A 27,868-nucleotide genomic window follows, 5' to 3' on the forward strand; every position below is an offset into this window, starting at 1 on the left:
CGGGGCCGGGGCGGGGGGACGGGCTCCGCCCCGGGGCGGGGCGCCGGGCGCGCGTGCGCGCGCAGGCGGTGACCTTTCTCACGTGCGCCTGCGGCGGCCCGGTCACTCGGTGGCGGGGAGCGCAGCGGCCGTCATGGTGAGTGCCCGCCGCCCGCGCCCCGCACGCCGCCTCCGCCTCGCCCTTCGCCGCCCGGCTCCGCGCAGCGTGCCGCAGCGGCGCGGGGTGGGGGGGGTGGGGGGTTGGTCCCCGCAGGGCCCGCCGGCGGGCCTGCCCGCCTGCCCGCCGCCGTCGGGGTCCCCGAGCAGCCCGCGGCCACGCCGCCGCGCGCGGGCGTTCCCTCAGGCGGCCGGAGGCCGGCAGCGGCGGCCCCTTTCGTGCCGTAGGGCCGGGCAGGACCGCGGGAGGGAGGGAGGGAGGGAAGCGCGGGCGCTGGGCGGCCCCGCCGGGCGTTAGCAGCGGGCCGCTCCCCGCGGGGGTGCCGGCAGCGGTCTGGTAGCGGCGCAAGGTCACGCAGTCCTTGCGGTAGAAGCGGTCACGCCGGCAAGCGCGGAGGCTGCGGGCCCGGGCGCGGCGAGGGTGTCCGCAGGGGCCGCCTTCGGCTGCCCGGGCGCTCGGCTGAGCCCTTCCCCGCCTGCGGCCGCGGGAGCCCCCGCTAGCAGGCGGTGCGCGGGGCAGGGCTGCGCACGCCGCGGCGGGGCCTGCAGATAAACCTGTCCTGCTGCGCGCTTGACCGCTCGTTCTCTGTGTTTCATAAACCTTTTTTATAGAGATCTTAGCTTGAGTGGGAATTGGGTAAGGGCAGAGCTGCCCTTGTCTCGCAGTGGTACTTTATTCTTAGGATCCTGCTAACGTGAGGAATTAGCATTTCTTAAAACTTAGTGTAAAACGCTCGTGGTCGTAAGTCTGGCTGCTGATTTCTGTTAAACGCAGAACATCTCTAAAAAATAGCATCAGAGATGTTATCTTCACAGAATGAAACTGAGCACAGTTGGTAGCCTTTTCCCTTTGTTTTTCATCATTGCGGTACTAGGATTAGTTGGGGGGATGCACATCTTTCACATGCTGTCTTTTGTAATTTTGTTTTCTCCCAATTTTAGAGCGCGTGTGTATATCGATGAGTGTCAGTAAAGGGCGCGTGGGTGCCGGGCCCTTGTTTCTGGTTCTTTCTACGAGCGCGGGCTCTGGGTACCTGTCCACTGGAGCACTATCTCCGTGTGGCTTGGCAAGTCGCCATATCTTTCTTTCTAAATCAAAGCAAGTTCCTCCTTCCTGACCCCTGCTTGTTGGGATTCGGCGCTTGCATTTGCCTAGTACATGGGACTTAGACTGCTGTTCTAAGATGCAGCCAAGTAGCAGTAAGTAGCTGCAAAAAAAAAACCCAAACCACACACACACAAAAAAAAAACCAAGAAAAAACCCACCCTAACTCTGCTTAAGCAGAGGCAGATATTGAAGCAGTCAAGGTAGAAGTATGCCTACCTTCATATTTTTAGGGGCTTAAGTCTGAAGTTTCTTGTAAAGTTGCAGGCTATTTGTAGATGTCAATACAAACGAGAGCACTCTTGCCTCAGACTTCACACTTGGGAGGCTGTATATCGTTATGGGAAATGCTAAGATCTGAAAGGACCTGAAAAACACCAACGTGGGGTCCCTGGCAAGGCTTTTGCTTCTTTACTATAAAACACGCCGCTACACAAATAAAAACGCAACTGGCCCAAGACATCCTTAATCATCATCAAATCTGGTTGTGAACTGAGCGAATATATTGCATATAATCAATAATTATGGTCACCAAACTACAGTAACTAAGGGGATTACAAGCCTGCAGAACTTTTCAGCCAGAGGAGGCGGCTGCTCCATCCGGTGGTGGTTGATTCTGCCAGCTGGAGTACATCTTCCTACGGCTGACCTCTCAGGACTGCCCAGCATCTGTGGCTTTAGCAATTTCTGATGCAATCAAAGGCGGCATGCGTTTGCTACTATTAAAAATAAATGCTCAGTAGTTTTCTTAAACTATTCATTTCTCTCAAAAGAGAAATCACTTTTGTTTTTAAAACTCTTAAATTGCAGTTTTGTTGTAATGAACCTCTTGTTACAATGTACAATTACTTCCACAGGCAGGAAAAGCATTTAGGAAATTTCTTCCCCTCTTTGATCGCGTTCTGGTTGAACGATGTGCGGCTGAGACGGTAACCAAAGGAGGCATCATGATTCCAGAAAAAGCTCAAGGGAAGGTGCTACAAGCAACAGTAGTTGCAGTTGGATCGGGAGCCAGAGGAAAGGTAAATACCCTGAGGCATGACGTTTGGGTAGAATTAGTAATGGTGTGGTGGTAGTTGGAATATTACCGCCAGAAATGGTTGCAGTGTAAATGCAGCGATAGCTCACAAAAGTGGGTGGCGGCGATGGCTGAAGTTGGAAGTACAGATTCAAAGAGGAGGTAGCAATCTCAGGTTCTCTTGATTGGCTCTGACCTTGAATTCCAGCATTCCTTTCATCATCTGTAAAATGGAAAATACTTGCCTTTTAAAAATCAATATTTTTTTATTGATTTTTATTATAAGCAGCTTTGAACAGCAATGGTGTGGGTTTTGGTGGGTTTTTTGTTTGGTTGTTTTTTTGCATTTTGTTTGTGGTTTTGGTTGGAGTTTTTTTAGTTTTAAATATGTAAACAGAGTTCTGCGGGATATCTTGTTTCATCACTTCTCAGCCAAAACCTTGAAGGACCGGCAGCTGCCTTTGTTAAAATTATTACATGCCTGAATTTCTGTGACTTGTGAGCAGGGTGGAATCCCAAAAAGTGGCATTCACTGTCTTGTGTTGTGCAAATATCATTGTCCATAAGGATTAGGCTTACTGGACAAAAGAAAATCGGGAATCAAAAGAAATAAGTGTTAAATAATTTTTTTTTGTTAATTTTGCGTGTTGAATATGCATCTGGCATCATAAAAAAAGATAGTCTTCACAAAAAATGACAATGGCTACAGGCTTCAGCATCAGAAGGGTTCGTTGTCTCCCCCCCCCACATAGCATTCCGTTAGTAGCAGTAGTGGAAAACAGGTTAAATTTTAACTTGGGCATGTTGACTCAGACTTTTTCTTTACCATGAGTCCCTCTGTATGTACCGTGCTGGTTTGTGTCAGTATCTGATCTTTAAAGCTTTATATTGTGAAACGGTGCTAATATTTTATTTATAATACAAGAATTTATCAGGTGTTTCTAAACAACTGATTTGCCAGCAGCAGTGACAAGTTGGTCAAAGCAACAAAGATGGGAAGGTACTTTTAACTGGCACTTGGAGAAATTAGCCTTGCCTGTAGACCATGGAAAGGGACTTTCTCCCTGCGTTTTAGAAGGGGGTTTCATGGTCCTCAGGTTTCTTGGGTGTTTTTTTCCTTTAAGTGAAGTCCTATTCAGTCCATCAAGCTAAGACCTCGCAGTTGTATTTACACTCAAAGCTAAATGAAAATTTATTATATTCAGAAAATCACTGCAGTTCTACTGCCTAAACGTTGCAGGACTCCAGTGCTTGAGAACTGACTGGTGTGCTTTTCCTAGGAAACCTGTATACTGTGGTTTCACCGTACAACGAAAATACAGAGCTGTTGTGATTTCCTGACTGTTTTACATGTGGATGGATCATTGTAGTTTGGGGGAATTCTGTTACATCTGCCTATATTGTGGAAAACTAAGGATTTCTTCTTTCTTTCAGAATGGTGAGATTCAGCCAGTGAGCGTAAAAGTTGGTGAAAAGGTTTTGCTACCAGAATATGGCGGTACTAAGATTGTACTAGAAGATAAGGTAGGTTTCCCAACTTTGTGAATGCAAATTAAGCTGGTTTCCCAAAAGGTTACACTGCCAGTGATGAATACTGTAGTTACTTCATAGGGCTAGCGGCATTCAAGAAATGCAGTTGCTGGTATTCTAGTGGCAGCAGCTGAATCCAGCCAGCTGCTGGTACCTGTAGGACTTGCTACTCCCACCCCTGCTGAAAAGGAAGTTACCAAAGAAACCTCTGGCCTGAGTGGCTCCGTGTGCCAAGCAGATAGTAGAGGGAACCCTAAAAGGCTTTGAAATTACTGGGGGTGTCCTTGCTTTTGACAGGGAACGCTTGCAGGATTGTCTTCTAACAGTTCTTGCATTTCCTACTACTAAAAATAGTAACTCGGTAGCTTTCCCAAAGAGCATCCTATGAACACAAAAAAAACAACTCTCTTCAAGAAGTCAAGAGGTAGAGCTGGTGTTGGTTAGTTCACTTTTTTGTACTTTGTGACTGTGGTAGGCCTGACATCGGAACAAGACCGTATTTGCAAAACAACTGATGTGACAGGTACTAATGTTTCTTTTCTTTGCAGGACTACTACTTGTTCAGAGATGGTGACATTCTTGGGAAATACGTGGACTAAGCTTGTTGCAGTATCAGTCATCCATTCCACTAAAATGCTGAAATTTTTCTTTCATCATGTAAATAATGTCCTTTATTTTATAATAAGCAGGCACTGAGTCTCTGAAATAACTTGTGATCTCACTGTAATGATGGAACACAAATAAAAATATGTACAGTCAGAAATCAGTTGCTCTTGCTTGAGTTCCATTGAACGGTGACATTCAGATGACCACCAACCAGCCTTAATTATTCCAAACGACATCATTTTATATCCTTATTTCTGTACCGAGATTGTAAAGGTCTTTACAATAAACTTCTAAAACGATTCTGCTTTTGTCTCAGTTTCTGCTATTGCTCAGTGAAACTGAGTCTCGATTGTGTAATGAACTGATCTCTCCGAAACAACAATCCAACTGTAGTAATACTTTTTTCCCTGAACTTGTATGAAGCTGGGAGATGAGTTGAAAATGGTTATCACACAGGCGCCGTGAGGAAGGGGACTTGCAGCTAGCTCCCTTGCACATTGAACTTTATCTTAAGATAACGTGTTTTTTTAACTCCTCCTGTCTTAGCAAGGCAGGAGCAATCCTTGGCGAGGGCTAGGACACTGGTACACGGGAAGATGAATGCGCACAAACCGCCCTGTCCCACAGCAGGCTAAAAGCAGCTTGGTAGTAGTCACACCTATGCCAGAACAAAATCATGCGGTTCATAGATGAAGGAGATAAGAATTATAATGTTTTTTCTTACATCTCTCTCACTGAATTTTGCCTATAGAAAACAAATAACTTCCCTCCAGAAGAACTGGGGCTGATGCTGATCTTAAAGCAAATTTCTTGATTACTACCTCATCTCAGGCCAGATCTCCAGCTTTCCCGTAACTTAGTAAAGAGCTGATTTGACAAATTGTATTTCCTTTATCCTTAATGCAACATTCTTAAATTGCAAGACATTTACTCAAGTCATGCTGAAGCAACAAGTTTGCGTATTTTAACCACCCCCTCTTGCCTTGGAAAAGGATTCAAGGTTATTCACAGAGGAGTACACAAATCTGCACTCGATACAGCGCGTTCTGAATGACGCCTTCAGAGCTGGTACCTGCATGTCAGCCTACTGCAGTCTGAGGACGTACGCTGCCTTAAAACACTTTGATGCCATCTTACATGAAATAAACCTGTACTGACTGTTGTTGCTACTAAAACTTCAATAGCAGTAGTTAAATGGTACTTCTTTCTCATTGCATTCAAGCTGTTCAGAGTCAACGTTGCTGGATGTGCCATGAGCCTTGTTTTCTTCTGGAGATAACAGGAAAGGACTAATGGGAAATATTTTTCAGAACTTGGGTAGCTGCAGTGGGGGACTTCAGCTCTGACGCTCTGAAACGCGCTGTATTTTCTGCCAGGGCAGTTTCGGGTCCCTCCTCCCCACAGCTGAACTTGGGCGCAGGGGTGAGCTGGAGCCACTTTTCTACCTCGATGCCAGTGACCGCCCAGCTGTTCTGTTAGGAGCTGCGTTTGACCATTGCCTTGGCTGTGATGGCCTTTGCTCCTCACAGCTGCCTGTTGGCTGGTCACCACCTAGCTGCTTTGGAGCTGTAGGCAAATGTTACACCATTCCCGTGGTTAAACTCTCACCGAACTGAAATACGTACCAACAGGGACAATGCTAAGTGTAAAAAAAAAGTTTTAGCATAAAAGGCCTGTTTCTTGACATCTGCCCTATGGCAGTTTTACTTTAGTAGTTACGGCAGCACATGTTACAGCTGAAACTTAAGATTACCCCACTACAGGTATCTTAAAAGACAATTTATTGTGTAACGAAACACAAACTCATTGAGAAGCATTATCTTCCACTAGAGCAAGCGTGCCTTTATCTGCCACGATAAGGTAGGTATTCTGGTGTAGTCGCATACCAAAGAAGGGAAGGTATTCAACATATTTACAAACTACTTCCCTTATGGAAACTAGATGACATCTCGACGAGAAAAAGATGCAGTTGGAAGCAACTCCCAACAGAGAAATGTTTAGGCCTAACATTTCAGCTTGTCTTTCAGCAATACCTTTTAGAGACACGCTTTACCTAGGGTCCCCGCTCACCGCAAATGATTTCACAACGTTTACAGTTCTTGTTTGTGAGGAGCAGCTGCGCTCCGCGGGGGCGCAATCTGAGGGCAGGCGACCCGGAGGTGGCGCGTACCCCCGCGCTACTCGCGCTACCTTCCCTCACCCCCCAGCGCCGCACCCCTCAGCCAAGGCAGCGCCACGGCACCGGCCCGCTCCCCAGCAGGGTCACGCTGAACTCGCGCTGCAGCGTTGCCAAGTGCGCACCACGCAAGCCTCTCTTCCCCCTGACCCTACCTCCAGCCCCAGCAGATTTGCAGCAGCTTGGTATCATGCTTATTTAATAAAATATTTAGCATGGCGCTATCTACTAGTGTTTACATAACTGATTAAAAACAAAAGTCACAGTTTCATGAAAACAACTTGCATGGGAACAAGTAATTTATGGATGTGGGGGGAAAAAAAAAAGCATTCCTAGGTCTAATCAAGTGGAGGACACACTTGAGTGTCTGATGGATCGACAGACAGAGAACACTTCCTTCTTGCACCGTGAGGCTATCGCTGCAAGCAAGGACAAGGTCACTATCCCATAGCCAAGGTGATCCATCTGCTGTTACTGCTTTTTGGTCCATGACTGCACGCCAAATTCTATAACCCCCAGGTGCCACAGGGGAGGACAGAATCAATCACAAATGCTCTTTCTTTGCCGTGTCGTTCCTGTAGGAATTTAGCCACCTTCATTCCACTGTTTTCTAGACTATTTCAAAGCTCCAATCTTGGCAAAAATGTTACATATTGCCCTACCTGCTCTTTTGGGGGATACAGCCCTTCCCAGCCTTTCCTCAGGCTGTCTGAATCATAAGGAAACAGGGAGGACGCCATCTACTTTTGCTCCTTTCCGTTCTTAACGTTTCAGAACAGCTTCCATTAGCAGCAACTATACCGTTTTCAGAAAACCTTTATCATCCTGGTTACGTCATCCTGGCATAGTAAGAAAAGGATCAAATTTTTACACACTAGTGGAAAAGAAAGGAAGGCCAGGTCCCTAACAGCACAGGAACAGTCCGTAAGATTTTGGCCAAATATTCCATTTTTCAATCTTGAAGGTCATGAGGCAATGAGGACCTGGTGAAAACCAAAAAGTGAAACTACTGTTGATCAGATTTTGTTTAAAAACAACTTGATATCCGATAAAACAAAAATAATGAGGAGCTTCCAGGAATACAGGGTTAATTATCAAGGGGCAACACAAGAGTGTTACAGACTTTAATATCCTCATTAAGAAACACTGCAGATTTCTTTCCTTTTTCTGCAAAACCGTGAGCCGGTTGCAGATTGAACTAACAGCTATGTATTTCTCTGTGAGAGGTACTTCTTCACAGCCAGGTTTATTTGCATTTTAGAAGCAAGATGTCCATGAGATGAAAGTCAGGGACAAATGGAAATGTCAAATACCCAGCTCTTCTGTGCTTTAGATATCAGTCAAACCTTGAAAATAATGATAGGAAAAAACCACACCAAACAAACCCCAAACCAAACAAGCTGCTGAACTTTAAGGGATTTAAACAGCTAGAACTGCTTTTATTTTGGCACTGGCTAATTATAATATCAATCTCATAAAAAATTAATGTTGGATTACAGCTGATCTAATGAGGTATAGGACATTTGTACCCTTCATTCTAATGCATTAACTTCTCCCAGCGTTATTAACCTTTTCATGGTTTCTTACACAATCTGCTGGGGAACACCGAGTTTCACCATGTGCCTCAAATAGCTAACATCCCTGGGGCAGGAATGCTGACCAGGAGTAAAAAAGTAACTAATGCAAACTGAACTCGGGCGCCTCAAGTCAGGAATGCCACCTCTGCCTTACAGTGTAACGCGAACGGAGCTGCCGCTGCCGTCAGTAGGAACGGCTGGTTAGCTGGGTGCACGCACCCTGGCGGGAGGTGACCCCGTTACCCATTTCGCATCGCTCGCACGCTGTCCGGCTTTCAGCTCGAACCTGGCCGCCAGGACAAGGCAGGATCCTGGCCACGGCACTGCCCAAGCAGAATAAGTATTCAAAATGCACTTTGCTTTCTGATGGGAAAACCTAAATAGAGATTTTTCAGTGTTTTCAATCCAGAAATGTTTCACATACTCTAACTCTCGTTGGACAGAAGGAAGAGGTTTTAACATGGGGAAGCACATGTTATTTAGAGCAAAGGAATGGAGTGTGTGGGGGGAAACCACACCTAGCATTCACTGTCACGCAGTGGAAGTAGGGGCAGCATCGGGTACCGGCGTTCTCCACTTTTCAGGAGACGACACACGACTGCACCCATTTATTTACTGATTGTATAAGGGGAGGTACCTCATCTCTGCCTTGTTGCCCCATCATTCCTGCTCACGGACAGAAGCAATTCACCCTTCCTTACCTATTCTGTACTCCTTCCCACCATCTATTCCCTAGAAACAGAGCAGCTTCCAAACAATTTTCTTCTCGCTTATCCTACAGAAATAATATGAGCCACTCTAGTCTTCCAAAATGTCTCCTTGCTTGTTACAGGGACCCATTTATCAGCCAACTATAAGGTAACAGTGCCTTTTTCATGTTTTTTTCTCCCCGAATACAGTCAACACATCTAACACCCGGCTTAGTAAACCTTGAAACCCAAGCTAACTCTGTTTTCCATTAGCACAGCAGTCTGTGACCTCTGCACACCAAACTCACAAACCTGTCAATCCTGCCTTTGAAGGCCTAGAAAGGCTTTGTACCTACTTTGTTTGAAGTATTTTGCCCCAGATCACTGTTGTTGGGTGGGTTTTTTTTTTATTCATTATTTTTAGCATTGACAACTATGTATCTTTAACACAGGACTTGAAATACTTTTAAAAATTCACATTCTTGTGGTTTATACTGTACCAAGTTTCACAGGCTCGGTTGTGCTGCGCAGAGGCTGGTGCAGAGCAGGCGAGGACGGACTCTGGGGGAGAGCACGCACAGCCAGATGCTGACGGAGGGGTGCTGATGAAACGGGACGAAACCCGAAGAACGCATTTTCTCAACAACCAGTCATCTCGTTAATCGCTGGAGACTTCGTCTCACAAAACCAACAACTCTGCTCACCGCCACGAAACCGGCCTCAAACACCGCGCAGCTCACGCGTCCGCGGGCAGGCACCGAGCAACCCGGACAGAAAGCGGCAGGGCCCACCATTACAACCGCCGCCGCCTCCCGGGGGGGTGCGTGCGGGGGGGTGTCGACCCTCACACACGACCGCAGGGCTCACAGGAAAGCTCTGCTTCCGAAGCAGCTCCCCGGGCAACCCGCGGGTGCCCGCACGGCGCTGCCCCACAGAGAGGCCCCAGCCGCCAGGCAGCGCCAGCGGCCCGCCCGGGCCCCGGGCCCCCGGCCCCGCCCGGGGAACGGCTCTTCCGCGCCCCGCCGCGGCCAGCAGCAGGAGCAGCACGTACCGCATCCCCAGCGGCGATGGGGAGGGGAGGGGAAGGGCCGGGACCCGTCCCCCGCCGCCCCTCAGGGCCGCCCGCCCGCGCCGGGGGCGGGAAGTGCCGCTCACCGCCTCCCGGCTCCTCTCGCGAGAAGCGGCGCCCCCGCGCGCCGCGCGGCCCCGCCCCGCGGCTGTTCCCGCTCCCCGCCGTTGCTCGCCCGCGGCTGTTCCGCCCGTGGCTCCCTCCCTCCCTCCGCCGGCGGCCGCGGCAGCCGCAGCGCCCGTTCCTCCCCCTCGCCCGCCGCCCCGCCCGGCGCTGCCGCATCCGGGTCCTGGCGCCGCTGTCACTATGGTCATGGCGGAGGGGACGGCAGTGCTGAGGCGGAACAGGCCGGGCACCAAGGCCCAGGTGAGGCGCCGCCGCGCGGCCCGCTGCCGGCTGGCGGTCGGGGACGGGCAGCGCCGCCGCCGAGGCGCCGGGCCCGGCTGGACGGCGGGGCGTCGCCGCGGGCCTCGCCGGGCCTAGCGGGGCCCAGCGCCGCCCGCCGGGCCGCCGGGGCGGCGGGCCCCGCTCCGCGGGATCGCTTTGTTTCCCGCAGCCGGGCCGCGGCCTGGGCGAGAGCCGGCCGCGGGGGCCGTGGCGGCTGCCTTCCCCACGGGGCGCCTCTCTGCCGGGCCCGGGGAGAAAGGTCGCTGCGGCACCGGCGGCCCCTCGGCTGCCCGGCAGGGCGAGCGCCGGGCTTCCCTGGGGCTTCCAGGCTCCGGTGCGGGAGCGCAAGCCCTGTCCCGTCCCCTTCGCTGCCGGGTCGAGCCGCGTCCCGGAGCGCGGTGGCCATTCGCGGCGGTGGGCGCCCAGCGCCGGGGGCACCGGTGGCGTTGGCCAGCGCTTGTGAAATAACCGGGAATTAGCCGAGGCAGTGCCGCTTCCTAGAGCTGAGGCTTTCTGCAGGCGCAGGGCTGCGTTTCTCATACGTGTCAGTGTATTCCTGCTGCTGCTGCTAAAATACGAAATGCATAATCAGCTGAGCGAGATCACGGCGTGATCTCACACGCAGGCCTCGGCTGGGAGTTCTGCGGCGTCAGGTGGAGGATGCCTGGCCTGTTCATCTGGAGAGAGCAGCCGTCCTTCCCTTGCGTAACCTGCCCTCCTCTCACAGTGCACCTGGGCTGCTCCCAGGTCGTTTCTTGTAAGCAAAATGAAATTGATTTAGTTCTGGGCTTTCAAGGTCATCTTGAAAAGGTACATCTCAAACACTTAAGCTACATTTTTTAGATTATTTCAGAGGTGTAATCTTCTGTGAGGCCTTTACGCAAGACTTTTTCACCCTCTTGTGAGGAGAGCTCATGGTCGGAAATGGAGCAGTATATGACACAATGTCATAGGAAAATGCATCTCTCTTCTCCTCCTACTCTTTGTCATAGCGTACAGAGGTAAAATTATTACACAACCCTGTAAATCAGTTCATTCTATACATGTTTATGAAGGAAATGGAATGTGTGCCTTCTGTTTGATAAATCTGGGGTATTCTGAAAAAAGAGTAAGCTGGACATAGACCTAGATTTGGTCAAACACTATAAAGTATACTATAACGTTCATGTAGGTTGAAGAATTTTGTGTATAGTGATGCAACCATATGATTTTTTTCTTTTGTGGCTGTATTTAAGTTTTAATTTTGGATCACACTGTGGTATAGCTATTCAGTATGTAAATACAATTAGTTAATGATATTTCAACACGGGATATTCACTCCTTTCTCTGGAGATGCGTATTCTCTCAAGAACAGATTGCTAAGCTTTACAGTTGGAACGTTTTCAGTGAGTCATTGCATCTGCTAGGATGGCTATGGGAGGCTGATGTGCAGTATCTCTGGATAATAAGAGGGAGTAGCACTAAATTTTAGATGTGAAAAATGCAAAGTAAGGAATGCATATGTCTGCGACTGTCACAGTTGCACCAGATGTGAACTGCTGCATAACACCGCGGTACGGCTGGATCTGAGGTGAAACTTCAGGAGGGTTTTGTCATTAACAATACTAAACACCATGGGTGAGCGGAGCTGGTAACCGTGAAGTTAGGCAGCATACTGACCAGACCAAGAGAATGTAGTACCAAGTTAGACCAACGCTGTGTTATATTATCTCAGTTTAGGGAAGATGTTTTCAGTGGCGTGTTATTACTAGAAGATACTGGGATTTTTAGTTTAATAATAATTGAATAATGCTACTCTCTACAGAGCTCTTTTCTCCCCCATTCTTATGTGGTCTTATGTGTAAAATGGGCACTGTATGCAAATATTTCATTTAAAAAATACAGGCTATAGAGGTGTTATAGCAAGATGTGGGGGAGAGATGATGTTTATAGTATGCCGAGTTACACAGAACTTTCATTTCAAGATGTTCTATTATTGTGACATTAGGAGCGTAAGTCCCGTTTCACCCTGTTCTTGCCAAGATTGTGTGCTGCTTCTGTTAAGATGTAGCTTCCTGGAATTGTATAAACTACCTCTGCATCTATTTTCCTGCATGTTCAGGCTTATTGTAGGTTGTGCACTTTTCTTCCTCCCCTTCTATTTTTGTTAAATTGGTTTAAACTATTTTTTTTTTTAACAGGATTTCTACAATTGGCCTGATGAATCCTTTGAAGAAATGGATAGTACATTAGCTGTTCAGCAGGTATTCTTACTTAGGTGAAATGTTGTTAATGAGTTCAGTTTCCCAGCTTTTGTATCTTGGTAAAAAAACAGGGAACAGGGCATGCTATTTATCTGCTTAGAATGTTGCTGCACAGGAATGAATTTCATAAGCACCCTACGTATATTAAAAAATTGTAATTATTAATTGTGTATGCAGAAATAACTAGGATTCCCATGTCTGGTTTAAACAAATCAGATTTATGAAAATGGTGGGGTTTCGTGCGGGGTTCTTTTCTTTTGAGAAGGATGTTGTAAAAAAGCTGTAAAATTTACCCATTCTTTTACCTTTTCTAATTGAGGAAAGGCATTTTTCAGATCTGGCATTTTTTAATACCAGTCTTCTTACCCTGCCCATCTACTCTTTAACTATTTAGTCCATCAGTCACTTCATAAGTAAAGAGAAAAAGTAAGTAAATCCCCCACAGATGTAACGTTCTAAATATACTGTCTTACTATAACTACAACAAGATCCAGATTTTTTTTTTCCCCCTCTCCTAGTATATTCAGCAAAACATAAGGGCAGACTGTTCCAACATTGATAAGATCCTTGAACCTCCTGAAGGCCAGGATGAAGGTGTATGGAAGTACGAACATTTAAGGTAAGAATCCATCTTTTGTCAACATAGTGTCCTGATTCTAAGTTTTGTTCATTGATGGTGGTAGTGAGTCTTTTTCAATAGGACAGATCAAAAGTAACTTAAATGAAACTTGATATGTCTATTATTTTCTGAATTTCTTGTTCTTTCTAAAGATTTATGATGCGTTCTGATCTAGTGTTTTTCATGTTTTTTAAGAAAATGTTTGTACCTCACTTCAAAAGTTGTACTAGCATGTTTTGAATATGAAAATATAGTCATGAATTTCCATAGCCCTTTCTCGTAGTATCATCAGTTCTTCATCTCCACTAACTGGGAATGTGATTTCCAGATGCTCCCAGTGCTTTTTCTAGAGCTTGCAGGAAAATAGGCTTTAGCTGGGAAAGCAAGAGTACCTATATCTTACAGTTCTTTTTCTGGTTGTAAGGAAACTCAAAACTTTCTGTCCTTCTCTCAGTTTGTTTTATGCAGTATAAAAAATACGTTCAGCCTAGGTAGTTTGTGCCTGAAAGTGTATTTCAGTTGTAGAGTAGGTTTACACCCTGTTAATACATACGTATTCATCCTTTTTTCCTGGCATTACTTCAGTATCCTTGTGTCCTGATTTTTTTCTTATAAGTGTGGCTTGTAACTTTATCAAATACACTTTCAGGAATAAGAATAGTTCTAAGCTACTCCTAGATTTATATATCCTGACTTTTTGCCTCCGACTTTCTTTTTCTCTCCTCTGGTCTAGAATAGTTCGAATAGATGCGGGGAATCCTCAAAAGAGGAAAAAGTCAATGCATACAATTGCAAAAGACACATTTTAAGGATTTCCTCTGTCCTTTCACATACGCCGAAAATGATTCCAGATTCATAGAAGTGACTTGTCACTAAATACTTGTCACTTTTGGAAAATGTATTCAGATTTTTCTTGTAGGATGGAGGGGTGAATTCTCTTAAAGAATGCACTTTCAGGTTCATTCTAGTGAAAGCAGTATTTCTAGAAGTCCCACTCTGTTAATGATCTGTGGTGGGACTTTAGCGAATTAATTGATCTGGAGGAAGTATATCTTACAAGGATGGAATGATCCAGCTGTATGAATTTAAAACTTACACTCTCAAGAAATTAATTTTCTTGAAGTATTCTTTTTTTTTTTTTTTAACCTCTATTTGTGAAATAGCACTTTCTTCCATAACAAAGTTGGTATCTTAAACACTCCCACTACATTATTTGTTAAGCTCAGCCTTTACTGTCACCTAAAAATTAAAAAATATAAATTGCTTTGCTGAGTAAAAAAAGTATGCTGGTGTGAATTCTGTTTCTCTCAACTTGTAGTCCTTTTATAGCGTGTTAATTCCTAGCCTGTTGCCTTTTAGGTGTGACATCAGCTGAAATTATTTGGTGGTATTCTTTAAGTATGATTTTTTTTTTTTCATGTTCTAATGTATTTTTTCCACTTTACAAGAATCATTTCCAAAAACATTAAGAGATCTGTGAAGATCAGAATGTATAACCTTGGTTTGTACTCGATGTGTCTAGTGGGAAAACAAATTGTTGATTTTGATGCTGCTGTGTTCACATTTTTTTTAGACAATTCTGCCTTGAGCTCAATGGACTAGCTGTCAAGCTTCAGGTAATTATTTTCTTGATATTTTTATATTGTATCAGGGAGGAGGCTTTTTTTGTATTGTAAGATGCAGAGTTTGTAAAGCTTTCTTCGTCGAAATTTATACACATAGGCTTAAGCAGTGGTTTCAGGTAAGATTTTTTGAGAGTTTTAAAGATTTCTGGCAAATGACCCTTTTTGGTGGGGGACAGGGCAAGAAAGTGATTTGAAAAGATCGGCTCCTTTTTGCTGTTGGGTGGTTTTCATAACTGAACAATTGTTTTGACAGAGCGAATGTCACCCAGACACATGTACTCAGATGACAGCAACTGAACAATGGATTTTTCTTTGTGCAGCTCATAAAACTCCCAAAGAGGTACGGATGTATTTTGGAAAACTGACCCCATTGATGTAGGATTTTCTTTCACAGTTCATATGTTCATGGGGAGACTATTATAGCTAGCTTCTTAGTCAAACTGAGAGCTTATGTGGGTTAAGAATATCACTTGAGGTTTCCTTCGTTCCCATTCTGTAGTGGTTTACTAAAGAATGGGATGAGGTAGGAAGGAGCCTCTTTTTACCACACTATTAGAGACTTTGCACATTCCCCTCTTTTCTCTCTTAATTTGTGCTGAGACAGCCTGAAACTCAATGGAAAAAGGTCTTTGTTCAATTGAAAGAAGAGTACATGCTGAGAATAGGCTGTCCTCTTCAAACTTTGGCCTCCATCTGTAGCAGTAGGCACATGAGCCTGACACTCTGGAAGTGACCACATGTGCACATTCTTAGGGAAGTTACTCCTAAAACGTAGTGGAGTCATAAAAATATTTCATGTCAAGTGGGTTATCAGCATGGCAGTAGCTTGTCTACCTGAGTGTCCAATTACTTTGAACTTTGTTCAGATCCCCTGTTGAACCACTTGATACCTTTTTTTTTTTTGCCTTCAGAAGGTTTTTCTCTGTTGCTATTGGTTACGGTGATAGTGCAGTCTGTCAGATTTATCTTTGTATTTCACCTTCCAGAATAAGGTATTGGTTCTTCTTCACCATATCCTTTTTGTCCTGTAAGCTTTCTGTTTGTTTGTTTGTTTGTTTGTTTTTCATTTCCTGAGATGCCTTGATTTAGCTCTGAAGGCCAGCTTCTTTCCCACTCCCTCCTTTAACCCACATCACCACTCAGTATAGTGGCATGCAGTATGCCTGTTTTATTCAGCTAGACTGGAGAACTTCAGGCTGCTTTTTATCTCTGAACGTGCATCGTTCATCTGCCATTTTCCATGTTGATAATAGCTGTCAACTAATGGTCAGATAGCGGGTCACGCAACCTTGAACTGCTGACAAAAATGTGTAACTGAGAAGTCTTCTTCCTGAAATTGGGGAATGGCAAAATGGACAGACATTCCTGCTTGCAGCCTGTCTCAGTTCATCTTTACTTTCTTCCTTCTTCTCTACATGTATTTGATTGCAGAGCCAGGGCTTGGCTTGTTATACATTTAGCTATACTAATGATTTTGTTTTTCTTTGCCAAGGTAAAAAGCATTGATATACTTGGGTGCAGGTTTTGTTTTTTTTTTTTTGGTTGGGTTTTTTGATAAGGTGTTAATTTAGGCTGTAAAACAAAGAGTCTGGCAACTTGACTTTGTGGAAAACAAATGAACTGTAAGGTAATGATTGTCTTTCCTTTCAGTGTGCTTCCAGTATATAGTCTTATTCTACAGCTTTACGTAAGGAGATGCAATAAAATTCACTACTCATGCCTAATCGCATTTCCATAGTAACTTTTTTCTTGAAATAATTTATATGGGCAGTGAAACAGAGAAAAGAAATGGCTCACTTAAGGAGGAAATGTAGTTAGACCTTCAGAGACGTTATGTGAAACTTCTGGGAATAAAAATGACCAGTGAAATTAAAAGCATCAGGAAACATAATCGATGTCATGCAAGCAATCATGCACCTGCTCACTCACTGTCTATTTTTGTAGTGTCCTGCTATAGACTACACCAGACACACACTTGACGGAGCTGCATGTCTTCTGAATAGCAATAAATATTTCCCCAGCAGGTAAAAATGCTTTCTTTTGGGAGGAGGGAGAGAGGGAGGGAAGAGGTGGCACCTAAACACTTAGAAAGCACGTGGAAATGCGTAACGCATTTTTCGTGAACTACTACTGAACGGATCAGAAATCCTGCAGGATGTGTCACTTGTTGGTAGAGCTGTTGTCACTTAAGCCAAGGAAGAATTCCTGCCTATTCAAATAGTTGGCCATTTACTGGAGCTGACGGGTGCTTTTTAGGTGGAAACTGTTTTACTGATGTCTGTTGGTGTTACGGGGCTTCCGTTGACATAGTGCCAACCTAAGGAACAGGGTGGCCTTTAGAGAGATGCAGTGACTCAAAGGACTTAAACACTGTGCCACAGAAAACCTCCAGAAGCCAACGCCAATCTGCTGTGGGACATCAGTGACCACAGAAGACAGAGTATTGAATGGGCAGCCCACGCGTTGGGTCATGGAAACCTCTCTGGAGAAGTCAAAACTGTGCTTCTCTAGGAATCTGGTGTTGGCAAGGAGGCACAACTGGAAGGCTTTTTCCCTTTGCCCATCAATGCTAGAAACCAGAAATCCAGCCCTTACCAGAATAACTGATGATGTTTAACTACAGGCAAAACTGTTTTTGTAGTCAGAGTACAATTTTAAAATGTGGAATATGCACTAATGTTTTTCTCTTCCTTGCAAAAATAAGCAATTGCAGACACAGATATCTGCAACACTTAAGTCTAAATTTCATACGCAATTATACGGTATAGTTTAAAAATCAGAATTCATCTCAACACGTATCTTGGTAGTCATTTCGGCAGACCTGTTTTAACCTTTTTCCTGGTGCTTGCAGGGTTAGCATAAAGGAATCCTCTGTAGCCAAATTAGGATCAGTGTGCCGAAGGATTTACAGAATATTTTCACATGCTTATTTTCATCACCGGCAGATATTTGATGAATATGAAGTAAGTCGCTTCAAATTACATCTTGAAAGAAGGGCATTTACTGAAGTTAGAGCTGTGATGTAATTGTATTACATGTTTTCTTTTAATCCTACCAGAAGATCTGCATTCAAGTGAAGTATTGATTATAGTAGATTACAGTTTTATAAGAACTGAAATGCTGTTATACATACATATATAAAAATGAAAACTAATTTATATCATTAGTTTACCCAGTTATGGTTTCCCTTAATTTGGACAAAAGGTCAGAATTTGAGAGTTTTTGTACAAATAACTCAAATTCATCTTGTTTTAAAGATTCCTGAATGTATTCAAGCACTTGAAATAGTTAGTACTGCTTATGTATATATGTTTCCTGTTTGTTTATGTCACCCAACAATTAAGGAATTATGATTGTAAAACTGCAAAGAAACAGTAACTGGTGGCAGCTTGTGCACCTCCAGTAAACTTCCAACTTTTAAAATGGAAAAATAGAAATAGATAGAAAGGAGACAAGGGGCACAGCTGGATGTAAAAGGAACGCTTTGTCAAATCCCACTTAAGGTGGCTGGAACAGCTACGGAATGGTTGTGCCCTGTTCTGTGGGGGGTAGCGTATGTAGGAGTTTCACAATACCTTAAAATCCTGTTTTGGAGAGTGGATCAGGGCTACATTGATATTTGAATATATTCTTGCCTAAGTGCTATTGAATTGAGCTGTGACTTAAGCCTGAACCTCAGCAGGGTTTTTTGTTAATTGCAGTAACTATAAGCAAGCAGTGAAGGAAAGATTTAAAAGTAATATACATTTACCATTTGACCATTACGACTTCTTTCTAAGACTTGTAAATCTAATGAGGCAATTATATATAAGGAGGGGTTTTTTTAGTATGTTCTCCTCAATTGTTTAAAATATTCCTTCTGTATATATTGTTTTTTCCCCTTTTTTTCATCTCCAGAATGAAACTTTCTTGTGTCACCGGTTCACTAAATTTGTGATGAAGTATAATCTGATGTCCAAGGATAACCTGATTGTACCAATTTTGGAAGAAGAAGTGCAGAATTCAGTGTCAGGGGAGAGTGAGGCATGATGGGAATTGGCAGTACAGAAGCCTGTACTGAATATAAAGAGAACATTAATTATGTACTGTATATATCATTTTAGACACTTCAATCACGTATCCTCATAGCTTTGTTTAGTATACTTTTGTATGCTGTGTGCATTGCCTTTTAATATGGGAAATACTTTAAGTTATTCATGAGCTGTATATTCATCAATGTGGCACTCATGGTTTTTAAATAAAAGTAGTAGTATCTGTTTATAATGCCTGTTAATAAAAGAATTTACAGTTCTCTAAAATTGCTGCTAAACAATCATTGAATCACAATCCTGAAGATGTGTCTGATTGGGTGGGGAAAAAAGTGAGATTAAGATTTCACAGCAAGCCATTTTTTAATGCAGTAGCTCTATTAAGTCTTCGTTCAAAGATTATCACCTTAAATACATAATTCTGCAGGAAGCTTCTTGCAATGTAGCTTATTCCCAATTTAGCTTTTATTTTTTTAAGATGGCTTTGAAGATTTACTTTCTGGATGTGCATATTCCTGTATGTGTATATCCAAATACTAATAGGATCTATAGTATTACTAATACCAAAAGGATAATTTCACTATGCTATTGAACATATATATATTCTTAATATACACTTAACATACTTCCTGGACTTGTTTTTTTGTTAACAGTGGAGGTTTGTGCACAGCAGGGGACAGGTTCTGACCTGTTAAGGCAGACTTCTGTTCTCCAGTCCACAACTTCTCTAAAGAGTAACTGTGGCAGAGAAGTCAATGGCTTGTACCTGTGCGTATTTATGGCAACTGCTTACAGATTATACCTCACGTAAATATTCATGTTACACTACATAACACGCTAGCACAGTCTTTGCTTGTATTCCTAGTAAAAACATTCTAAGTACTTGAAATACTGAACCTGATTCTTCGCAAGAATTGATCATATTTTCTTTTTCTTCATTCACCTGAATTATATTACTTGTCAGAAAGATTTGGATTCATGCTTCTGTTCCCTATCAGATGTTTATTTCAAGTTGTGTTTGCAGATTTGCAATAACTGACAATTTCCATGAGTGCTGCTTAATTGCGTTATGTCTAGAGCGATAGAATTAAATGTTTGAGATGGATATAGCAGACATACTGCTAAGCGTACATGAACGCCAGGTCTAAAAGCACGAGCAGTGTTCTTATGTTAAATGAGTTTTGCTTAGCTGTTAAGAAGTTAGCTCGTTGTTTCTCTCTGAGGTTGCCAGGGGCCCTCTTTTTATTTCTTTAAGCAGGTCGGAACAGGCTAACGCAGCTAGTTTCTGTAATCTACGCTTTGTTTTCTGAGTTGTACTTACTTGGAAAGAAGGGAGTCCACCTATTTTTAGTAAGTCTTTTTTCATAATATACTAAACATGCCTTAAATTCTATTTTTCTTTATATGAATCAAGCACACCTCAAGCAACTGTACCACCTGGATGTAAAGGGAATTTAAACAATGAGAAAATAGAGAGACTAAGCTTAAGTACTTCAACAGCTGTATTCTTCAGGAGCTCTTTGTGTCTCATGTTTATCATTGTTATTTAATTGTCAGCAGGGTAATTGCATGAGATGTTGTCCGAGTGAACATAGCTTTAGTTGCTGTCTATACACTTAACTATAACTTGTGTCGCATAGACCAGGTTACCTGATTTTTGACAGATACCTTGAAGTTTGTACTGCAGGTAGGACGACTGTATTCCGGAGGTAGTAAAACGTATTTAGTTTTGTTACAGTCTGCTGTTGTAGTCACCCTGCATGCTTATTTTGGCCATGGTGACCGAGACAGGCAAAAACATGGAACTGGTGTTGCTAATTACGTTTCCTCTACAAAATTGAAGAAAATGATGTGGTGCTCAGGACTGCATTAAAATTTTAAACCTCTTTTCTTCCTCTTATGCTTTAAGAGTTTCACTTCAAAACAAAACTCGGGAAGTTTAAATCCTGTTTATTCTCATTCAGAGTTGCACTGTAAAGTTGACTTGCTATACCAAGCTGATTTTATATAAGGCCTAAGTGAAACACTGCTTGTATTTTCCCTTGCTATTGTTTACATGAGTACTGTGTACACACATGTGCCTGAATGGTACCATAAAACGTCAGTTAGCCTAAGCAAACCATTGATTTGTCTAATAAATATTAACAGGTTTAATTTAGACTCTACATAATAGGGAAATCAAGACTGTCTTTGAATTATATTGTAAAAAAAAAAAAAAAAAGATAAAATTAAACTGTTTCTTTATCCATACCGCTATATTTTGGTAAGTGATTCTCATTTTTCACGTCATCCAAGAATGCAGGCAACTGAGTGCTTCCAAGAGAAAGCTGGGTGCTCTCCCATCTCTGCTGCAAGGTGTGCTGGAGCAAAGTTGTATTTCTTCTTTCAAAAGTAGAAAAATACAATACTCATTAGCATCTTGAAGTCAGACATCAAGTTTATACATCTCTCAAATCAGAAAATGATGGTTCTACAATGAAAAAGTAGGGGAGATCTAGAAGAGGCCCTTTCAGATACCAAAATAAGCGCAGGATGATAGTGCATCACAGATGCAAGGGCACATTATAAGCAAAGGAGAGCTTTCAGATGACTTTTTCCTTAAGTCACTGAGGTTTTCCCTGAGGTTTGGCTTAGCATTTCTTGCAACAACTCGGCCACGGTGATTTTGCCACTTTCCTTTTAAGATTTTAATTCTCTCAGATGTCGAAGTTTATCTGCTTAAACAGATCAGAACATGTCACCACACCAGTGCCTTGAAACCACTTTCTCCCTTTCAAGTTACGCTTACCTGGAGTCAGAAATGTTCGCTTCTTTAATTCACACCAGTTGTCGAAATTCTGATGCAGGAATTTGGCTTGGAAAAGTCTAAATCCTAACTAATGCTATTCTCTGAATTAAGCCGTAGGGAATTGTCGAGACACCAACCCGCACTTTTTACCTGCAAAAGATTAATAGACTGAGGACAAGGAGAACCTAGTCAGGTTTTACTAGGCGGCCGTAAGTCTAACAAGCTTTGCCTTGTGAGCCGTACGGGCGTATGGGCAAGACTGCAGAAAGGTAATTCTGGCTTGAGGAAAGGTACACGTTGATGAACCCGTTTAAGGTCAGCGTAAGGCAAACATAATACAGAAACTGGTAGCTGATTTGATAAGTGCTTTTAATGGTGAGAAGCTTCCTGTCAGAAATATAGAAACGATCTTAGCTTTACAAAAAGAAGTGTATTTTACAGACCAGAAACACAGAAGTGAAGCAGCAGTTCATTGCAGTTGACCAGGTATGTAAATAAACTGTTCTGACAATTATGAGCACAACGTTGTGGGTTGTTTTTATCCCCCCCCCCCCCCGCCCCAGTGGCTAGTTTCTCCCTGCTTGTAAACACTGGAAAAGCATTTCCTCTGCAAACAATTTAAGAATCAGACAGTATAAACAGTCTTTTGCAGAGCTTCCTGAACAGCATGGGTTGCCTTCTCTCTCTGTTCTTTTTAACAGCTGCAGGGCATTTCTGTTGTCACAGACAGGTAAGGGGCTTTTCTGTTGCAGTACAGACACACAGGCTCCTAATGGAAGCCCTGTTATTGAATAAATAAGTGTACTTACTTTTTTTTTCAGAGAATGCATCCATGCTTTAAGTTTGTTTTGCAATTCTTTCAATAAAAAGTGAATATGTAAAATACATACTGGTAAAATGAAAACTGAACAGTATTTGTACATACATATATGTAAAAAAGGAGCATACCAAAAAAAAAAAATAATCTTGCCAGAGTTACTCTTTCTGACAGCTCTTCTGATTCACAAATTTAGTTTAACTAATGGACAGTGCCGGTCACAACACTAAGAAAGGCATACCTTAATGCTCTAGCCCGTCTAAGACCAGGTGATGAACCAAGTAGCTTAAATTAGAATTCCCTATACCCAAAATGCACCCTCCCCTCTTCACTTTTCCAAGTAAGATATAGTTGGCTTTCAGAATTTTTAACTACAAAGAAAGAAATAAAAGGTTTTCTATCATTTGTTTTAGAAGCGTTTTCAGTTATTTCTGTTTCGGCATCCACGCCCTAGGAAGACTGGTGGTTTATTCTGTGTCCTTCAACTCGTGCATGAAGTCAGAGAATTCCTGCACAGTCTTCACACGGGCTGAGCAAGCAACTTACTCTCCCTGATTTTTGAAAGCAAGCCTTGCAGCAGGGGAATGCTCTCAGCTACGCGCCCACCAGGGATGAAGCACTGGTGCTTACAATAATCTGAACAACAGGATAAGCGTGCCGTCAGTCAGACCAGCTTTCACAGTCTCCAGCAGTTTCTGCTTCCGTGACTTTCGGAGAGAATAGGGTGATTTCCCCCCCCGCCAGGAATTTTTCAGTCACCTTTTAATACAGTCACCTGTTTCATACACAGCATCCTGCAGTAAGGAGTTCTAGAGTTAGCTGAACAGGTACCTCGATTTGTTTCAAACCTGCCACTTCATGATTCCCTTGAGTTCTTGTATCAAAAAAAGAACGCTGAAGAATTTATTCCTTTGCTACCCTCTCCATGCCACTTGCTTTACAGATCTCTGTCTTGGCTCCTGTCAGGTTGACTTTTTCACCCCTGAGGTGAAGAGTTGTATTTTGTATAGTTTTTTCCAACACAGAGCCTAAATGTAGCCCTGTGAGGTGAAAGACAATAGAGAGCTAGGAAAACAAACTAGATTAATGTTTCTACAGCAGGGGCCACTTTACATACTGTGAGACAGACGGCATTAAAATAAAAACAGCTGTCCTTAACTATATAGGAATTGCTGAGCGGGTTCAGAGGAGGCAATGTAGCATATATACACTGAAGTAAAAAGACTAGAAAGACATTCGCCGAGGCTTGCAGCGCAGTCAGCACCTGTGAAATTCAAGAGCAGGGACTAAAGCACAGTTAGAACTGTGGGCTACTGAAAAGGAACATGGCTTTATTTCACTTCAAGAAGAAAAGCCTTTCTTGCTAAAAGCGGGGATGTTCTACAGTGTACCTGTGGACATCCAGAGCATGCTCAATTTCTACCCTGGTTCCAAAACAGAATCTCCCTTGTGTACATCCCATTAATTGTAAGGGGAAAAGTTCTTTTTAAAAAATACTAATTTATTTTAATGTTCTGCATTCTCAACAGCTGATATGAAAAGATCTCAGTTAAATGATTTTTTCATCCAATAAATGTATTCTAGAAAGATTAACTGCATTCAGTTTAGTACTTTATACATTGTAACTTGTTATATAAATAGTTTTAGTTCAGTTTTGGTTTAGGATTCACTACTGTTAACCATCCTAAGCAGGGATACTGCTTTATGAAAGGTCAGTAATTTCTTTGATATACTTTAAAAGCTTTAACTTGCAACATTCAGAATTCCTAGGTTTTTTGACCAATTTTTGCTGCTTTTACAGGTTTGACTTGCATGGAAAACCACCAGTAGTTAAAATTACATACACACATGAGAGTTTTGGATAACTCGTGAAAAATACTTCTAGAAGTAGAGCAACATATTCCAAGTTGCACAAGACCAGCTGTTGCCCCATTTTTAATATGCTAGAGTTACTTGGCTTTCTGCCAGAGACAGATGTAACATGTAATTTCATAATTTTTTCCCACCTCTACGTACCATGGAGGAGATCCCTGCTGCTGACTGGCTGGGTCAGGCTGTGTGGGGAACACCCAGCCCAGCACTCTCCCCCCCGAGCGGGGCCATCCTCTTCCGCATGATGCCCCCAGACAGGGAATGAACGTGAGGTTCGTGCCCCACATCTGTGACCTCGAGGTGCTGGTGGGAAAGCAGGGAGAAAAGCCTTGGCAAGAATGGATTTCTTACCGTGCCTACTATCACAGGTACTCCTGCTCCCCGTGGTGTGCACAGTCCTCCTGCCCTACTGGCACGTATTTGGCTCTTGAACAGTCACAGTTCAGAACTATTTTGCCAGCCTGCCAGCATTTTTCTTAAGAAATTCAAGTGAGAAAATAGAAGCTGCCCTTTTCAACAACGTGCAACAGGAAAAAAAGTTGAAGGCATGTCTCCAGCTCCAGGGCTGTGGAATTTTTTGGGGAAAAAAACCCAAAACAAACCAAACCTGCTGCAAACAGTTGTTGGAGTTGCTCTTTCAAAGTGTGAAATAAACAAGCCTGCCTACAACAATTTCATGATGATATTGGGAAGCAGCTCCAAAGCAACCATCATTTCAAGCTCCCATGATGACAATCATGCAAGTAGAAAGGGTTCTCCCCCCCGCCCCTTGTAAAAATAAATTGAAATAGCACTAAGGCTTTGTACTACTTTTGCTTATCATAGCAAGTGTAACTTTTTTTCTTTCATGAGTTACTGTTTGTTTACTGAAATAAGCAGCTTCTGCCAGCGTTCCTTCTGCACAGCTCCCTGCCACAGAGATCGCGGTCTGACTCCCACCATCCTGGTCATCTCTGGGGTGCTCGTTTGGAGTCAATTATCGGTGTTCCTCTCACTGCATTAATTCGCCCACTGCATTTAGTGCCAGCATCTACCACCATGGACAGGGAGAGTCCCATGGCAGCAGGTGGGATACCACACCAGGGGAGCGGGGTGGTGCAGTTAAATGTATTCACAATATTTCTCTCAGTGTTTGCAGTACAACACACACAGACAGGTATCAAAATCCCTGGGTGATGTGTGTGCTATACTACAAACTTTGAGAGAAGTGTTGTGAATACATTTGCTCAGTTCTGTTCCGGTTTCTCATTTTGACCAAATTAATTTCCATTAGCTTAAGTGTGATGAGCATTTATAGTTTTTGCTTCTAAAACCAACTGAAATATGCAACTTTTAGTTATGAACACATTTATCTTTTGGAGATGCGTTTTCATTTGGCTTCTCCTGTGTAAAATGTAATTTCTAGACAGCAGCGTAAAAATAATTCCTGTTCATGCCTCTCCCCACAGAGCCCCGCCAGTGTTACCCTCCCTTAGCGCAAGCAGCTCCTCCCCACGCTGAGGATGGGAGCACAGCAGCTTCATCCTTTCCTCTGAACTTTCCTTCTGGTATTTGATGCAGTTGAATACACTTTACCCAGATGTGAGATACATTTAGCTGAGAAATTTTTTATATATACATGAGCATATTTGTATATAGTCTATCATCTAATATTGCCTACTAAGTTTAGCCTGCTTCTTCCTCCTATGTGTTAGCAGCATCATTGTGCACCTTACTGTCAATGCTTCATAGCGAGTTTCTCAAACTACTTTTTCATAGACCGCAAGTTATCTTTCAGAGGGCGAGTGGTTCTTAATTTCCACTCATGAGTAAATTATGAATACATCATTATACAAGCTGTATGCTTGGATAGCTTTTTGCTTAGATGTACAAGGAACCCTGGTAAAACCTGCATAGGTGAAACTATATTACAGGAGCAAGTGTCTGCCTACAGCCTCCAGAGGTTTTCTGTACATACCAGGTCTGAATGTAGCTTAAATTATTAACACTCTAGTGTAAGACTTGCATAAATTCAAAAGCCTAGAGAAATATAAGGCAAGTAAAGTGAAAATTACATTAAAACTTAACAACAGCCAGATAATTCATTCTTCTTTTTTCCCCCACCAATATTTACAACACCCTTTAAAAAAAAAAAAAAAAAAAAAGAGACAATAAACTCTCCTCCAGCTTGTGGAAAATACTAAACATCCTCATTCCTTTCCCTCTTACACAATTCAAACTGTCACTGTTTTGCAGCATTTGCTTCTTTGCTTGTCAAAAGCATTAACAAGTTAGCAAAGCACCCAGTCATGTAGTTATTCTATTAAAGAGAGACAGAAAACCAAATTATTTTGCAGTAGTATTATTACTACAGCAGGATTAACACAACAAGGAAACAGACAAAAATACAAAATGAGTCTGGGAAAAGTCATAGGATTATACCAATACATTTAAAGTAGCACGATTTTTTTTTTTTTTTTTTTAAACATTCATGTGAATTATGTACATGTCCATCTGATGCAGTTACTTACTTTATCACATACATGTGACCTGAGTGACTCCATCTTCCTGGTCAAATTGTCCATCATCCAGTTCCCTTAATACTCCGTCACTGCTACTGAATCCTGGAAAGCCTCCATACTGGGAGGATCCCTCCTTGAGCCAACATTGTTTAGAAGGAGATAGGTGAAACTCATCAGGTGGTTGTCCAATTTCGACAGGGCAAGAAGTAGCTGTGTCTAATCCAACACTTCTGCTAGAGACTTTGCCTTTTTCCTCCCCAATAACTTGTCTTAAGGATTTCTTCTGAAATACAAGAGGATGTTTAAATGTTAGCTTATTTTGGGGGAAAAAAAAAAAAAAAGCCAAACACTTTGCAGTGAGTCATACATGGATTTAATGTGAGACGCATTTTTAACATAAGGGAGCATTTAACACTCTGGTTTAAACTATTAAGTCCTCTAGAGAAAAAACATTTTTGTTCTCTATAAATAAATTTTGAGAGACAAAGAAGATACAAGACATAGTCAAGACTCAAGAAAGCACAAATGAACGCTAAGAAAAAGTGCTCCAACACGCTCGATTCTTATGTAGTGCTTGGCAGATCCAGAAAGTCTTACAAATCTTAACCCATGCTAAAATCAGCTGTTTGAAGAAAGCATGATTTCTGTGCCTAACGTACCCACCGAGCACACCCTGACTCTGACGCTTTATGCCATACGGCACATGCATGTGCTGCCCCTTCTTGTGCTCTGCAGGGATGAATGCTCAAGGGCGGCACAGCTCCCGCTGTCAGCTTCCTCTCAGCTGCAGAGGTCCCTCCTGACCGGAGGGCCAGGCAGCGGCGGGCACGCAGCTGACACAGCTCCACCATCGCCACCTGCCACTGCAGGCATACGCTCGCTCTCCTTCACTCGCCTATCGACGTGCCACCACGCACAATGTCTGGCTAGTGCCCTCACCTGCAAGCTGCTCTGAAAGTCAGTGGCTGTTGATCCCTTCCCCAAACACAGTTCTGTCTAGAAGCTTCAACAAGCATGCAATATTTGATAAAGATGTGAATTAAACTCCACTGACATTGAGCT

The 27,868-nt window shown here is 43.2% G+C and overlaps 3 protein-coding genes across 8 annotated transcripts in view; 2 read left to right on the top strand and 1 right to left on the bottom strand.

Moving 5' to 3' along the window:
• The first annotated feature begins 3 nt into the window (after positions 1-3).
• Positions 4-4,714, top strand: HSPE1 (heat shock protein family E (Hsp10) member 1). Its single transcript, XM_087733054.1, has 4 exons — positions 4-136; positions 2,119-2,283; positions 3,714-3,803; positions 4,358-4,714. The coding sequence occupies exons 1-4, from the start codon at positions 134-136 to the stop codon at positions 4,406-4,408; spliced, it is 309 nt and encodes a 102-aa protein (XP_087589180.1). The 5' UTR covers positions 4-133; the 3' UTR covers positions 4,409-4,714.
• A 5,332-nt stretch (positions 4,715-10,046) lies between these two features.
• Positions 10,047-21,076, top strand: MOB4 (MOB family member 4, phocein). Of its 4 annotated transcripts, XM_087733048.1 has the most exons (9): positions 10,366-11,070; positions 11,157-11,314; positions 12,494-12,556; positions 13,075-13,175; positions 14,749-14,791; positions 15,054-15,140; positions 16,745-16,824; positions 17,652-17,763; positions 18,698-21,076. In XM_087733048.1, exons 3-9 carry the CDS (start codon positions 12,530-12,532, stop codon positions 18,827-18,829), a joined length of 582 nt encoding a protein of 193 aa, XP_087589174.1. In that variant the 5' UTR covers positions 10,366-11,070; positions 11,157-11,314; positions 12,494-12,529; the 3' UTR covers positions 18,830-21,076. The 4 variants fall into 4 exon arrangements, with proteins under 4 accessions (XP_087589173.1, XP_087589174.1, XP_087589176.1 ...); XM_087733047.1 differs by lacking the exons at positions 10,366-11,070; positions 11,157-11,314 and adding an exon at positions 10,047-10,292; XM_087733050.1 differs by lacking the exon at positions 11,157-11,314.
• A 43-nt stretch (positions 21,077-21,119) lies between these two features.
• The window catches only part of RFTN2 (raftlin family member 2), a 38,018-nt gene continuing 31,269 nt past the window's right edge, over positions 21,120-27,868 (bottom strand). Inside the window, exons 9-10 of one of the 3 annotated variants that reach the window (XR_015698961.1) lie at positions 21,617-27,089; positions 21,120-21,210 (exon numbers count right to left, since the gene is read on the bottom strand). Coding sequence is in view for 2 of the 3 variants with exons in the window: in XM_087733044.1 (XP_087589170.1) it covers positions 26,820-27,089 (270 nt within the window). In the remaining variant the exon portion in view is untranslated. Of the gene's footprint in view, positions 27,090-27,868 lie in introns of all 3 variants that reach the window. The other 2 variants (XM_087733044.1, XM_087733045.1) reach the window with 2 other exon arrangements.

This window comes from Nipponia nippon, unplaced genomic scaffold, assembly GCF_047370975.1.
Source record: "Nipponia nippon isolate SJK-2023a ecotype South Korea unplaced genomic scaffold, ASM4737097v1 scaffold_5, whole genome shotgun sequence".
Taxonomy (NCBI): Eukaryota; Metazoa; Chordata; class Aves; order Pelecaniformes; family Threskiornithidae; genus Nipponia; species Nipponia nippon.

Coding starts and splice junctions, on each gene's coding strand:
- MOB4 (XM_087733047.1), top strand. CDS start 10,233: ATGGTCATGGCGGAGGGGACGGCAGTGCTGAGGCGGAACAGGCCGGGC. Junction 13,176..14,748: donor TGGAAGTACGAACATTTAAG/GTAAGAATCCAT, acceptor CATTTTTTTTAG/ACAATTCTGCCTTGAGCTCA. Junction 14,792..15,053: donor GACTAGCTGTCAAGCTTCAG/GTAATTATTTTC, acceptor TTGTTTTGACAG/AGCGAATGTCACCCAGACAC.
- HSPE1 (XM_087733054.1), top strand. Junction 2,284..3,713: donor GATCGGGAGCCAGAGGAAAG/GTAAATACCCTG, acceptor TCTTTCTTTCAG/AATGGTGAGATTCAGCCAGT. Junction 3,804..4,357: donor AGATTGTACTAGAAGATAAG/GTAGGTTTCCCA, acceptor TTTTCTTTGCAG/GACTACTACTTGTTCAGAGA.